Genomic DNA, 15,216 nt, shown 5'->3' on the forward strand with positions numbered 1-15,216 from the left:
GGTGGCGGTGGTAGTGACGGTGGTGGTGATGGTCGTGGTGGTGGTGGTTGCCTTTGTCCGGGGCTGGTTTTCTGCTCTCCCGCCCGCCCGTGCCCTTGGATGCGCGGCAGAGGCTCGGTGTGCGCCCTGGGGATGTCACAGCCCTTTCGCTGCCCCCTGCCCAAGCAGAACCTCTGGCCGAGGTTTCCTGCCTGCAGCCACAAGTTGGTCTCCATCACAGCATCCTCGTTGTTTCCATGTGATGGAAATGGTCCTCTCACTCGGCTTCTGTTCTGCTTCCGTAGCAAATGGCTGGAGGTCTGCCATCAAATGTGGCGGCAGCAGAATTTGGGGGATGGAGGGGCAGCTGCTCTCTCCTCGCCACCCGCGGGGAGGAGAAGGCCTGTCCCACCCAACCTTGGTGCCCTGAAGGGGCGCCTTGTTTGTGCTCAGAGAGTGGAATAAGGGATCATTCACTCAGGAATATTCCTATGACCTGATGTTACCTCCCTGAGTAAGAGCCTGGCCTGTAAATTGGGCTTCTTTCTGAATTATTTTTGTAGGACCTTTTTTTTCTCATTTTCTCTTCCTCCACTGACTTAGAGAAACCAGCTTCCTATTTTAGGTACCTAAATTAGATGGTTCAAGACTTGGGTTCTGTTCCGCGTGTTTTGCTATCTCTCCTTAGCTGATGACGGAGGGGAAGGCAAGCTGCTTTTACTGAGTTTGGTTTTATTTTGTTCCATATGATTCTGTCTTGACTCTTTTTCCTGTCTTTACTATCTCTTCTTTCTAATGAGCTTCTGCTTGCTATAGTGTTTAACTCCACAACTAATTAGTTCCAGCTCTTATTCTGTTTCAACTGCAACGTTTTAACTCTTGCTCTGTGCTAATTTAAAAAACAATCACAACTCTAGAACTGCAGTCAATTCATAGTTATCAAAATAACAGAGGTGGGATTTCCTTATTGTGCTGAAGGGACCGTCCTGAGGTGGTGCAGAAAACCCATTTGTTTTACCCAGGAATTTCATTTTTTATAATTTCAGTCTTTGTACTGACTGTAATGAAAGCTTTTTGTTGTTTACTGCTCAGCTTGTGAAGGCTCTTGGGTGGAGTGCATCTGAGCCTGCATATCCTCCTTCCAAAATTCACTTCACAAAATGGCTTGATGGAGCACATATGTTAGAAATTCAAGTTCCAAGAAGGACAGCTTCAATAAGTGTTTCAGGATATTTTGGTCTGCATCTCTTTCATTTTGTTTTGTTTTGTGTTGTTGTTACTTTTTTGTTTGTTTGTTTGTTTTGTTTTTCCTTCCATATTTTAAACCTTCTTTAACTTTTTAAATGTGAAGTTTTGGAGCCTGTACATAGCTTTTGCAATAAGCTTTCATTGAATAACCTGAAGCTGATTTTGCAATAAGCTTTAACCAAATAACCCAAAATGTTCAACTTCTTTTGAATTCTTATATAAATTCTCAGAAAAAAAAATTATATTTACATTCATTGGGCATAAGTGGACTTGCCAGACATCTTGATTTGACTGTTAGTGTTTCAGGGTTCATTAGCGATCAAGGTCAGAATGCTATCCACTCTATTAAAAATCTAAGTCCACTGGTTTTGGAACCACTAATTTTGCTAGGGGAAGTACAAAAATTAACCTTTGTTCTTGACCACCCTGTTCCACCCCCAATCCGCCCCCCAGAAACAGCTGGCGTAGCAGAAAGCTTCCAGTCAGCATTGCCATGGTATCTCTGATTGATCCCCGAGAAAGTAAAGGTACACGCTGCTGCCTGACATCTCCGGTCCTGCCTCTAGCTGACAATCCAAACAAGGCCTTGTTTGCAAATTCTGTAATGCTGCTTGTTAGCACAGCAGCATCGAAATAACACTAACAATCTTAAAACACACGTTGCACAAGCCAAAGCATATGTTTGTAATAAAATATTTGGATGAATATAAACAGACTTGAAATTCAATAGACCGATTAATTTCCCAAGTTTAGAAATGTACAAAGTAAATGAATAGGATGAAAAAAACCTTTCTGTGTTCAACATAATATGAAATGTTTGTTTTATAGAAAAAGTATCTGTTGCTTTAATTATGATAAATGCAGTTTATTTTAATAGGAATACTTTCAGGAAAGGAAATAGCATGTGATGAACTTGCAGTTTTGAGATGAAGTTGCGCCTTTGGACATGAACAACAAAACTCCAACTGACTTCAGGGTAGTCAGCATGCCACTCCAAAGTCAGCGTGACTCTATTTGTGTGTGCTGCTCTGACTTTTTGAGGCTTAGCATATCTACCCATAAAATGAGGAAAAGAAAACCTAACTTGTGAGCAAAGGTACTGTGGAATTAGTTAATGCATGTTTGCAAAAATGTTGTGCAATGACCTATTGAGGATGAAGTGGTTTTTTGAGTTTACTCATGGAAATCTTCCTTTCTCTCTCCCCTTGCCCCTGAGTTGAACGGCAGATAGCATGTGTAATTGCAGGCTCACGCTATTACCCGTCAGAAAAGACTAAGGCTTTTGCAGGTTGGCCCATGGTGATCAGCTGGCATGATCACTGGGCAATTTATACATCCTATACAAATCATATGAATGCAAGTTTCAGTAACCTGACAAAGAAGGTGGCAAGCACTGCGTAGGTCTTTGATCCCCATGTTGTGTTCCACCTTTAGTCATAAAGAAAGACAGAGTTCAGCTTTCTTGCAGTCATAAGAAGCTAAAAGGAATTTCATGTTGTTGTTGAAAAATTAGAGATACAGAACAACAGCAAATGTGTACATAGGTAGAAAGAGAGATATAGAGCTGGAGAAAAGCCTTGATAAACGGACTTAACAGCTGCTGTCACATCTTTCCATTATGACAGACAGCAGGCTGTTTGTCACGAATGGTTGCGTGGTTTAAACCACATGATTATAATAATGGCATGTGGTAACTAAGCATTCATTTTTCTTATGCTGTTTCATTTAAATAAGTGCACAGGATAGAAAACTACCTTTACAAGGACAAAGTATTGTTAACTACATTTAAATAATTAAGTCCTACTTAAATGGAATCTGACTTTGATGAGACATTAAGTAAACCATATTACAAAACCTATTCGTTTTAGGCAAAAACAACAAACTGTTTTTGTGTTCTGAGTTGTATGGTGGATGACTGTTTCCTGTGGAATGGTAGTAATTCAGAATATAATGAACATCTTCAGAGAAATTACTGTTCTAACTGTTCTGAACATAACTCAACATAAACCTTTAAGATCTGGTCTGAAGCCCTATGCAGTCGGTGGAGAAAGTGCCAGTTCAGTGACTTCGTATCTTAATGTTTACCAGCTGTGGTGGTTTCACCCAATGGACAGCTGAACTCCACCACAAGCACTCTTTCACTCCCTCTCCTCAAAGGAACAGGGGGAGAAAATAACATGGAAAGGGGTTCAGGGGTTGAGATAAGGACTGGGAGGTCACTCACCAGTTACCGTCCTGGGCAAAACAGATTTGGCATAGGGAGATTAATATAATTTGTTGCCTATCACTAGCAGACAGGAACAGTGAGAAACTAAAAGCAAACTAAAACCACTCCATCCACCCTCTTCCACCTCCTCCCCCTGAGTGGTGCAGGGGAACGGGGAATGGCGGCTGTGGTCAGTCCCTAACACTTCGTCTCCGTGCTCCTTCACGGTCACTCTCTGCCCCTGCTCCACGTGGGGTCCCTCCCACAGGATGCCGTCCTTCCTGGTCCTGCGTGGGCTGCCAATAGGCAGCAGCTCTCCAAGAACTGCTCCCCTATGGGTCCGTACCATGGGGTCCATCCGTACCATGGGGTCCATCCGTACCATGGGGTCCATCCGTACCATGGGGTCCATCCGTCACAATCAAACTGCTCCAGCACGGGTCCCCCACTGGCTGCAGCTCTGGCTCGGGGCCTGCTCCTGCGGGGGCTCTCCGTGGGACGGGGCCTCCTCCAGGCCACATCCGCCCTTTTGGAGAAGCTGGAGCTGGCTCTGCTCTGACATGGGGCAGCTCCTGGGCTCTGCTCACAGAGCCCCCCCCCCCACACACACCCACCCTCTACCAAACCCTTACCACGTAAGTCACATACACCATCTCTCATTTCTCATGATATGCAAAAAAAAACCGAACTCCCAACACCAAAACAAACCCAAAAGGAAACACATGATGTTGTCTATCAAATTTTCTTCAGAAGAATTAATTGAAAAGGTGCTCTGTGAAAAGAATGGGATTTTATTTTGAAAATGATATTTTATACACAAAACATTTCAAATAAAAATGCTCAGATTTTTTTATTGGTGAGAAATGATGATTTTGATGAAACCAAACTGTTCTGAACAACGTGTGGATTTTAATAGCTTTCCATGCAAAAGGCCTGATATGTGAGACAAAAAAATGTTGGAAGCCTTTTTTATGGAAAGGTAGCTGCTACTGACATTTAAATTATTAATTTGTCAATTAAAGCTTTGTTTAAAAATACCGTCTGCAGGTGGTAGGCATCTGCTTCACAAAGCAAATAAATCTCTGTTAAAAAAACACTGGTGACCTGGCCCATAGGACTTGTTTCGTAGATTATGTTCCAGCTTGATTAGGGAGGAATATTTCCGCCAAGTTTTTACTCTGAGGGGGTTTCAAAGACTCAGTGTTACAAAATATATGGACAAGGTCATATTTTATCACTTGTATTGGACATATGTGCTTTAAGAATCAAGTAAAATCAGTGGAATAGAAAAGCTGAAGGATTTTTTTTCCATTACTAATATAGAAAAATATTAAAATATTGAGAGCTAGGAACTTAAATGTTTCTTTCAAATTCTAAAAGAAGCATAGTAATGTTATGGAAAATATATGACTTCTGGATTTTGTGCTTGTAAAATTATAGTTGCACACCAAAATACTGCAGCATGCAAGAAGCCAGTGTGGTGGGCATATACACTGCATTCCAGTGAAGGAGGAGAGCATCCCAAGATCTCAGTTCATTCATATCAGCTGGACTGTATTGTGACAACTGCAAAGAAAAGCCATCAAGGGCAGGCATAGAAAAACTTCGTGTGTAGCTTTTCATAAAATACAGAAATTGAGTAACTTTATTATTTTCTCTTTTAAATTAGTGTAAAACACATTTTAAATGAGGCTCAGTCCTGCAAAGTACTACTGTTACAGACTCTCTAAGAGAGTAAGTATCGGTACCCTTAAAAAGATATTTGTTGCTTTTTCTGTGTTGCATTAACCTCTGAAATGGTACAAAAGAAGTAGTCCTGGACTTTCAGAACTCAAAACTAATGTAATAATAAATTAGAATAACAAGAAAAACATCACAGAAGCATGAAACAGCCCACGTTGGAAGGGACCTTGAAATATCTCTAGGCCCAACCTTTATTATATATCTGTATGGTAAATCTTAAAAATCAGTTGTCTAGCAATGAATGCTATCTTGTTTGCATTCAATAAGGAAATATTTTTATTTGTCTTTGAGTAGTTGAAAAGTGGTCACTATTTTATTTGCTCTAAAAAGAAGGCAGGATGTCGTAGTAGATCTGTGTTAGTTCTCTTGAGTATTCATTAACTCCTTTCCTAGATACTGTTACATACGCAGCAGAGCCCCCTGCTGTTAAAGACCCTCTGAAATACCTGATTAGTTTTCTATGTTTTGCTATGTCTGGACCTTCTTAGTTAAGATGAAAAAAAACAAAAAACAAATAAAAAAAAAAAAAACAGAAGTAGTCTGAAGGTCCTGGTTGCATGGATTTAGTCTTCATCCAGAAATGAAATCTGCATGTCCTGCCTGTATAGAACACAGTTGTGCTTTTGGCAACAGTCACAGTTTATATAAAAAATAAATTTGTCTTGGTGTATCTCTGAAAAAAGACCTCTGCTGGCAACAGATTGCTATAGTTTGAAAGCAATACACAGAGAGAGAAGGTAAGCAAAACCCACCTTCCAAGAGAGAATTTAAATACTCAGAAGAAAAGGAAAAGGGCGGGTCGGCCAGTGCAGTCCCTGTGTGCGCAGCAGAAACCACAACACACACATGGGGGAGCCCAAGATGATCACAAGTGTGGAAGAGTGTCTTCTCATGCCTGTGTGGGAGCTGGGCCTGGAGCAACCAACAGACCTGTGGAGTTCATAGGCATGGTAAATGTCTAGGAATAAGGGAAAGGGTAGGAGAAACGGAGAGGCCACAGAGTACTTAGGTTGACTGTCGGGAATGTAAGGTTAACTGTCAAGAATGAGACTTGAGGAGGAAGGGTAGAAAAAAAATCAGTAGGCCGTACTGTTATAAGAAAGGATATTGCACGTAACAAAAGTGTTTGGTATCTTATTAATATATTAGTAGTAAGGGTGGAGGGGGTTGGTGTTACAAACTGCGAATCTTGAAGGAACTTTTGAGGGTATAAATGTTTTGTTTTTTTTCTGACAAATTCAGGCCCTGCTGACATAGAGAGGTCTAGTACTTTTCCTGGTGTTTTGATCCTGATAGTAATGTTACTGTAGCAGGACACTGCTGTCTAGGAACATTCACTGTGGTGTTCAGAGACAGGAATTTGTGTATTGAGATTGTAGCAAGGATGGTTTTGAGGCACTGGGCAGAGAATCAGGAAAAGTATGTTGAACAAAACTGCACAGTTGTATATCTTACATTTATCTATAAAAGACAGTTAATACTTATATATGCTCATTGTGACTTAAAATACTCAGGGCATGTAGAAAACCACTATATTTGTGTGGAGAGATGACAATCAGAGTTCAGACAATGATTTTCTCTACTACCAATATTTAGGATTTTAAAACACTTTCAGTTATACGTTGACCATATGTATATTGTGAATTGATTTTTGTTTGTCTACAATTCTTAGCATTCGTGCACTCCAACATTGCTTTCATTTCATAGTAGTGTGCATGAAATTAGCATTACACTTAAAGGCTACATACTCTTTGTTCCAGTGGTGGAAATACTGGTATAATAGTTTAACAAGGTCCTTTGCTTTATGTGAGTAGTTTAAAATCAAAACATTGAAGTTATTTTATAGTCTTTACTTTTTACCCTAGCAAAAAATTTAAAGCTGTCTGGAGTTGTTACCTCTGTCAGCATTTGTTCACCCAAAGTCAAACAATCCTTTGTGCTGCAACAATGCAAAAGCTTCCACTGGAATCAGCTGTGACATGTTGGACTTCTGGTGAAAAACAGGTAGGAAAATCATTTACCAAACAGAGCCTTCTGGTGATTTGAATTTTGTAACAGCTTTATATTTAATCAATTCTTTTAAGAGGAATGCAAAACAACAAAGAAACATGACAGCTGGTCTATTACTGGAATAGATGTTTCATTCTCTGTAATTCCTTTTCATATATTGATTAGTATACAAATATAAATACGTGAAAAAATATGAAATCAATTAATATGAAAATTATTTTGTACAAATACAGATCATAATCATCTGCATTTAGGTAGCTTCATGGAGTTTCTCTCCATTACAAGGTATGCCCCTGTCCACAAGGATGCTCTGAGATGGCTTAGCAGGATGACTGCTAAAAAAAGGGTGGGAAGATGTTCTCTTGGGCCAGGTGGGAAACGTGGAGCCTCGACAGATTAGAGGTGATTGTAACCCTTCCATTTCCTCGGTTTGTACGTGGAAAACAGCATAGTCTATAGTTGTGTTATTCTGTTTTGTCCAGGAGCTCTCTTTGGAGATCTGGCCTGATAATCACAGAGATGAGTTGTCAACAAGAGAAGATGGTAAACGACTTAGAGTGATTGTACTTGGACCCAGAACTGCAACCTCCCACTTCAGATGGTGAGAAATCTCTACTCCACAGATCATGGTTAGTACGAAATGAAAGAGATTTGTTTTTCAAGTTTAGAAAGGGAATATTTTTACCTGCAGACCTTGTCATATGAGAAGGTTAACTGTCAAGATTACTAAGAGGAACCCCATTTCAAAAGATTAAGGTGAGGATGGACCAAGTTACTGTTAAGTTTATGTCATGTGACTCCTCTGTGTTGTCTCCTAAATATTCCAATTTTCCTCAGAATACATAGATGTAATTTGTTGTTCTATGTGGCCTTTCAGAAGATAGTTCAGTTTTTACAGTCTGCATTTAAGGTACGCACAGCAACAATATTGCTTAGAAATCTGTAATAAAAACATTGCCTACCTAGAGCATGTGTGGACTTTTATGAATCTGGAACTCCATTTTTGAGTTTCACGGAACCTGCAATGAAACAGTGTCAACAGCTAAGCTGAATGAACCAAGCCTGAGTGAGACTCTAAGCAAGCTTACTTGGCAACTGCGGTACTGTTAGCTGTCTGCACTGTGAGGGCAGTCAATCAGCCACTGGAAGATAAGGCCATTAGGCCTTCAGCTATAGGGAGAGTTTTACTCCTTGAGGAGCTATGGAAAGTGCTAGTCTGCCTGGATGAAGTGTCTTTTGAATTTGCCTAACAGGGAAAAATTATTTGGGCTGTCCTGGCAGACAAATAAATACTGTCTTGGTGGATTCCCGTCCATCAAGAACTGACCAAATGCTTCATAGTAACTCAGTAAGGAGCTAGTAGACAGTGTTAAAGTCTAAATAGCTGTACAAGTCACTTTTAAAAGCATCCCTAAACTGCTTTTAGGTTAATTTCCTTAAAAGTATATATAAAAGTCTTATTTAAAAGGTCTCTCCTCCAATGCTTTTTCTCAAAACTTAGATGCAGCAAGCTGAGTTCAAATCTAAACTACAAAAGTAAAATAAAAATTTCTGTTATACTGGGCTCAGTGCCAGCTTCACAGATGCACTCATTGCTACCCATGTAAAAACATTACAGATCTAGTACAGTTCTTTAATATGCGCTGGCAGCTGTACTTGAGGCTATTTTAAACAATAATCTTCAAAAATAATTTTCTGTTGAGACTTTGCAGCACTTTTCTCTTGTAGGTGTTCTGTAATACAAGAAAAAAATCAGCCAAACTCTTGTTAATAGCAGTACTGTCATTCTCACCTTCCTCTTTTTTAGCTCGAGGTAAATGATTCAGATACACACTTTTTTATGGGAATATGAAGCATTTACATGCTGATACCAAATTACAGTCTCAGCTCTAGCTTGAAGGAATTTTGGAGTGGAAATTGGTATTTAGAACTGCTATTTTTCTTTAAAAATGTATTTTATAAGAAACATAAAAGTGCATTTAGATTACATTAGCTATTTATATTTTTAGGTGGGAGTGACAGGAAAATTAACATGCTAGTATAAAAACATGCAATTTGCAAGCATAACGTTTAGAGGCACCCCAAACGTTCAAACAGCAGGCTCTCAAAGGAACAGAAGGCAAAGCACCCCCCCAGCTTCAGCCTTCTCTTTCTCTGAATTGAAATCAAGTCCAGAAAAACGATGTTTAACGGTGCCTGCCCACTTGTGCGCCTCTCAGTGCTGCCCAGGGGGCTCGCTGAGCCGGGAGGGCAGGGAAGGAGCTGCCCTACCCTCGGTTACTTCTCACAAAGGGGACTTGCGACTGTGGAGCCATTTCGAAGCTGGGGCAGCAAGCCTGTGAAAGGCTTTCCAGCCCCCAGCCGCGCGAAGACCCCCTCAGAGGGGCGATATCACCGACCCCCGCGGCGTGATGGGGCGGCAGCGAGGGGCGGCCACCTCAGCCCGAGGCGGGCACCTCAGCCCCGCGGCCGCCTCCCCTCAGCGCCGGGCGCCAGGGGCCGTTATCCGCCCGACGCGGCCGTTCAACGGCCCCGCGCCCCCCCGCTCCCGGCGGGGCGGGGCCCGCAGCCGACCGGGCGGCGGAGCCGGCTCTTCGCGTCCGTTGCCCGCCGGGGGCTGGAGCTGGGCGGCGGGGAGCGGCTCCGCGGCGGGCGCTGGGCGCGGGCTGGGCCCCGCGGAGCTCCGCGCTCGCTGCTGCCGGTCGGCGCCGAGGCCCTGCCTTCCCTCCTTTCCCTCTCCTCCCTCCCCGGCCGCCTCGGAGGCGGGGCGCCGGCGTTCCGGTAGCAGCAGCGGCGGCGGCGGCGGCAGCAGCAGCAGCAGCATCAGCGAGCATGTCCTCGAGCAGGGCCAAGAAAGTGAAGATGGCCACCAAGTCCTGCCCCGAGTGCGACCAGCAGGTGAGGCGTCGGCAGGGGGAGCCGGGGGCCGAGCCCCCAGCCCTGCTGCCCGCCCCGGGCCCGGAGCGGCGGGGCCGGGCCCGCAGCACATCGCTGCCTTCCTTCCTGCTTTCTACCTCCGGCTGCCGTGGTTTCTTGCTGGAGGTTTTGCGTCCTCAGCGTTAACGTGAGGAGAGGTTGGCTGAGCCGTGTTTGGGGGGGGGGAGAAGCTGCCGTGGAGTGCCTTTCCTCTGGTCGCGGTGCGGATTAAATGTTGTGTGCCTCTTGCAGGCGCTGTAACAGCTGCGTTATGCCCGGGGATTTTGGTGTGGCATGTATTATTGTTCAGGCGCTAGTGTTGTGTAGTAGCTAATAATTCATTGAAAATCTGGTGAACTTTGTAATTGGTACAATGTCGCTCGGCCTCCGGATGACTCATGTGGCTGAGGCCGCTCAGGAGAGCGCTCGCTGGGCTCTTGGCTTCTTGGGGGGGGGGTTCAGAGGCAGCAACACCGTGACCTGTGCTGTAATTCCTGTCATTTGGGCCAGACATGTGCTTCCTGCAGTGCTTTAAATGTGCAAGCTGTGGCCTTATTTGCACTTCAACATCACCAACAGTTCATTTGGTCTGTTATTGTATTCCAAGCTTGTCGTCATTTATGCTTTCTACTTGCGATGATGTTAGTAGTAAAAATAGGCTGGCTTGTTACAGCAGCGCTCCTCCGCCGGAACAATAGCACAGCATTGCAGGAGGCTGCTGTGGGGCTCAGGGTAGGGGAGAAGGCTCTTACATCTAATTATGGGAAACACATTTGTTATTTGATCCTGAAACATGACTGGTGTACACTACCGTAGATATACTTAGAAATAAATTAGAAAGAAACCCTCTCACACCATTTTTCTTTACTTAAAAGATCTTAAAAGGTAATGTTAGTTGTTCCGACTTGCATAATTTTGACAGCATTCCTACTCATCCTGCAGTGGTTTGGAATGTGAAGCTGTGCAGGGCTGTCCTTTCATGTTCTAAGCAATAGATGAACCATTGCAAATGCTTCCATGTTAAGCATGTCACTCCAGTGCTACTTCTGAGAAAAGAAAGTTACGTGCCAAGTTCTGGTGTTTAGTTTGTTGAAAAGACAAAATTAAAAAGAGTTAGCAGTTGAGGATGAGAGTGGCACGTGTGTGTTTACTGTTTCTCTTGGTTTTTAGTTTAATGTAAATGTCAAACTACCAGTGATGGGGAAGGCAAGTAAATATTATAGGCTTTTCAAGCTGATGCTGAAACTTTCACTCTGTTCTGCTCCTTAAAACTAAAACAGATGATATGCATACGTCAACACAGGCTTTTTGTTAGCAACTCTTCTGTAGCTAAACAAAGAATTATGTGGATGTGTGTCCTGCCCTGGCATGAGGATGGCTCACAGGGCCTTGTTTTCCAGTGCCAAGTGCTCTCAGAGAGGACAAGAAGTAAAGCCTTGCCCTACTGCACTTAGATCTCAAAGCTTCTTTTGAAAGGGAGATTATTTGCCCCAGAATAGCTGGTTCAGGCTACTAGTCAGCCCTTTGCAGAGTGTGGGGGAAGTTCTCATGTGACACTTCAGTACAGGCATTTCCAAAATTCTGCTATAAACAAGGATTTTGCATTTGTTTCTGATTTTAGTGTTCAAGTGGTATGCATGGAAATATTTAGACAGCCACAAATATTGGAGTATAATATTGAGTAACACTTCTTAGGCTTTTAAACTTTTTTTTTTTGATGACATTTAGATGATATGTTATTGCCATTTAGTGTCTTTTTTTTTTTTGTTTGTTTGTTTTTTTTAAGAGAAGTGTTTTGATCATATTTTCACCACCAAAGCACAGCTCTAGTAAACTAGGGAGTCTGGAATACTTGCAGTTAATCATGGGAAATAATACTACTTACCTTTGGGTAATCTTTCTTGTATGAGAAACTCGATTTATTTTGGCTGGGTAAACACTGAACAGAGTTAAAATAGTGTTTGTAGGACTATGTTGCCATAATAATAATTGTTACAGGATCTTATGTGTAGTAGGTCATTTTCAAAGGATAACGGATAGACTTCAATGAGTAAGTCCCTTCCCACCTAACCTTGCCTGGAAATGACACGCACATATCTAAGTGCCAAACATTTAACATGACAACCGCATTGCTCTGTTAAACATGGTGAAGTTCATTAAAAAAATACTGGGTTTGCTCCAGCGCTCTTTGATTGTTTTCCCCCACTTTGTTTTAAGGCTGAGCCCAGAAAGGTGGAGAGACCCGGTTTGTACTAGCAATCCTGCATCACCTTAACAAGGCAGGTGACCGTCTGCTAGGTAGTGTGGTGCGATATCTCATTGTTCACATGCCAATATAAGAGTAAGCACGCAGGCAAGTCTGATGAGTTTTAGAGGGTTAAATAAATAAATAAATAAATATTGCCAGGGTTAAATAAACCTTGACTAGAATTGTTTTTAATGTTAGCGTTTACATTAGAGGGAATCAAAATGTCTCCAGTTAGTTCAACTGAATCAAAAGTTGATTTGTAAGCTGTTCCTAAAGTGAAGTGCAGGAGTTAAGATGTGCTGCAGAAAGCAAAGTTGTTTCTTTATTCTGAGTAGCTGGTAAGTTCCTCTTTAAAATTAATGTACTATTTTTACGTTTGTTTTTCTAGCCATTAGAACATTGGAAACTTTATTCTGCGTGTCTGGTAAAATTCAGCAGACAGTCGTCATTCTGTACTCCTGGTTGTTTCAGTGGACAGTGGCAAACTTGTAGAGACCTGTCATAAAGAATTACCTTTGAGAAATTACCTCCTGCTTCTTTTCCCTGCTGTCCTGCTTCAACATGACTTGATTTTAATGGGTGTTATTTTAATCTCTTCTAGATCTCTTGTTTATGCTTGCTTTAATTTGTGTTTTCAGCCTTAAACCTAATCAAAGTAATATGGTATATTCTTTACTGCTTTAAAATATCTCAAAAGATCTTGGCTTTAAGTGAAGATTCTGGGTTTTGTAATTTATCAGCCTTGCTTTTTTTAATTGCTCAGAATAATTTTTTTCTCATGGTTTGTGTAATTTTTTTCTCATGGTTTGTGTAAGTGTGGCATTTCCATTTTTTTCTCATCTTGTTTTAAATTGTGTGCTGGGGGGAAAGTACTGCTCTGGGCTGCTCAGCTGGTCAAGAGAAGCTCTTTAGCCTCTCAAACTCTTCAGTCTGCAGTCAGCTTTTGACTAGCCATGGTAGGTTGTTTGCATTCGGGATTAACTAGGGTGTTCTGTGACTACCTGGCCTTGTCTACAACCTGTTGTAGGTTGTGGTACAAATGCATCCGTGTCGCTTCAAGCTCTGTTGTGCCTCCTGTCTAAAGCTGCTCTGCTTGCAAAGAGCTGGTTTTGAACGTTTCCGAGGTTGAAAGTATTCAGAATGTAGTGGCAGTTTTAATTTACACTTTTTCTTTCATTTTTTTTTTTTTTTTAAGAAGTGAGGGAAGCAAAACTAGGGATGGCTTATTGTTTTGACTGGGGATATTTGAGAGCTCTGAAGATGCATTTCTATTCTAATTCACTCCAGTTTTGGTGCTTTCCATTTTCCCTCACCCTCTTTCTGACAGCCTGGGGAAAAGGGCTTGGAGTACAAAATGGTCACAACAGCTATACATTTCAAGCTTGGTTTCTAACTACTGCATAAAGAGAAGGCTTGCTGGGTGGTTTTACCAGTTTTGAATACAACTATATAATGATCCAGGCCATGGTTTTTCAGTACAGATTAAGTATGAAGAGGTATCTCTGAGGGTGCAATGCAAGCTACTGTTTTTTTCATCAGGCAGGAATTCTGTCATAATTTGAAATGATCTGAAATGCTTTTGTTTTCCCAGGTTCCTGTTGCATGCAAATCATGTCCATGTGGCTACATATTTATTAGTCGAAAGCTCTTGCATGCGAAACGTGCTGAGAGATCGCCACCCATTGCAGGTAATACTTACGAAGGTCCAGAAGGAGGGGACAACAGCTCTTTCCCTTTATTTCTTGGAAGCAAAGAATAGAATATTTTATGTGTCTGTGTAAATTGGCTGGTGTCAGTTCACTTTCTTTTTGAATTTTTGCATATTAGATTTAATGTTTCTTCAATTTTGAGGGGGAAAGTCTGGTGTTTTCAGTCTTACTTCCTTTGTACTTGTGATGTTGGCATTATCCAGCTGCTCACATTAGTCACTATGCAAAATAACTCCTTACAGAAAGCTTTCTGTTAATCATGTTTTGAAGATCAATGTCTAGATGTGCCATAGAGATCAGATTTCAGAGTACATGCTGATTGAAACTGGGTTTTCTGAAAGCAGTAATCCTCTTTTTTGAAGAAGTTATGATAAATCGTACTTATTCATGAATACAAGAATGGAACTTTGTATAAAATTGGGAGTATGTCTGATTTCAGACCAGGTGTGTCTTGCTTTTTTCTGCATGGTTAAATTAAAAAAAGAAAAGTGATTTTTTTGTGTCCAACTCACATGTCTTTTGTTGTTGATGTGCATGTTTAGATATTGGTTGAGTGTGCTTTCTGGCATGATTAACGTTCTCTTTATGTTCAATTTCTATTAGTTCCTGAAGTCCTAGTAGGATTTAGCGAGAACAGGCACCTGTTGGGGAAGATGTTTTTGTTTAAACAATCTGATTTATACTATTTTTGTTTTTGTTTTTTTTTTTTTAATTATCTAAGAAGTATACAAAAATAAGAATTTGATATTTTTAATTGCTATTTTGAGGGGTACTTGTAGTTCACCAGCTAGTAGGAATTATATGATCTTATGCTAGATAACTGAACTTTCAAGGTGGGACAGGTAAAAGCGAAGTCCATAGTACTGTCTGGAAGGGTTGGTCAATTTTCTTTTCCCCTCTCCCCAGCTGTTTTATTTAAAACTTACCAAATTAAGTTGAAAGCCATAGCATCACAGTATAGTAGAGCAAAGCTCCTGTATAATATAGCTTTTGTATTAGCATTAGTGACAAGTTAACCTGCTGTCCAGTTCATAGCCTGTGTCTACGTGAGATAAATGAGATAACAAGCAAAAGGAAACTTGATTCCCCAAGAAGATATATGTGTCTGTATTGTGCTCATATTTTTACAATGCAGTTACTGTAGGTGCTCCAGCCTT

At 41.5% G+C, this 15,216-nt stretch overlaps 2 protein-coding genes and 1 long non-coding RNA gene across 7 annotated transcripts in view; 2 read left to right on the forward strand and 1 right to left on the reverse strand.

The window, feature by feature from the left end:
• The window catches only part of DNAJA2 (DnaJ heat shock protein family (Hsp40) member A2), a 60,184-nt gene extending 46,146 nt beyond the window's left edge, over window positions 1-14,038 (forward strand). The window contains exons 11-12 of the mRNA XM_048073403.2: window positions 7,669-7,815; window positions 13,942-14,038. The gene's annotated coding sequence lies outside the window, so the exon portion shown is untranslated. The remainder of the gene's footprint in view (window positions 1-7,668; window positions 7,816-13,941) is intronic.
• On the reverse strand, window positions 4,846-8,284 carry LOC125183921 (uncharacterized). 2 transcript variants are annotated; one of them, XR_007166723.2, is made up of 3 exons: window positions 8,149-8,282; window positions 7,073-7,166; window positions 4,846-4,999 (listed from the first exon to the last, which is right to left on the reverse strand). It is a non-coding gene; the product is annotated as an uncharacterized lncRNA (long non-coding RNA). The 2 variants fall into 2 exon arrangements; XR_010834408.1 differs by having other exon boundaries at window positions 4,849-4,999; window positions 7,073-7,690; window positions 8,149-8,284.
• The window catches only part of C12H16orf87 (chromosome 12 C16orf87 homolog), a 37,545-nt gene continuing 32,147 nt past the window's right edge, over window positions 9,819-15,216 (forward strand). Inside the window, exons 1-2 of one of the 4 annotated variants that reach the window (XM_048073301.2) lie at window positions 9,819-10,084; window positions 13,942-14,038. In XM_048073301.2, the coding sequence (XP_047929258.2) occupies window positions 10,019-10,084; window positions 13,942-14,038 (163 nt within the window). In that variant the 5' untranslated portion in view covers window positions 9,819-10,018. The remainder of the gene's footprint in view (window positions 10,085-13,941; window positions 14,039-15,216) is intronic. The other 3 variants (XR_010834407.1, XM_067004332.1, XM_048073300.2) reach the window with 3 other exon arrangements.

This window comes from Anser cygnoides, chromosome 12 (genome assembly GCF_040182565.1).
Source record: "Anser cygnoides isolate HZ-2024a breed goose chromosome 12, Taihu_goose_T2T_genome, whole genome shotgun sequence".
Classification (NCBI taxonomy): Eukaryota; Metazoa; Chordata; class Aves; order Anseriformes; family Anatidae; genus Anser; species Anser cygnoides.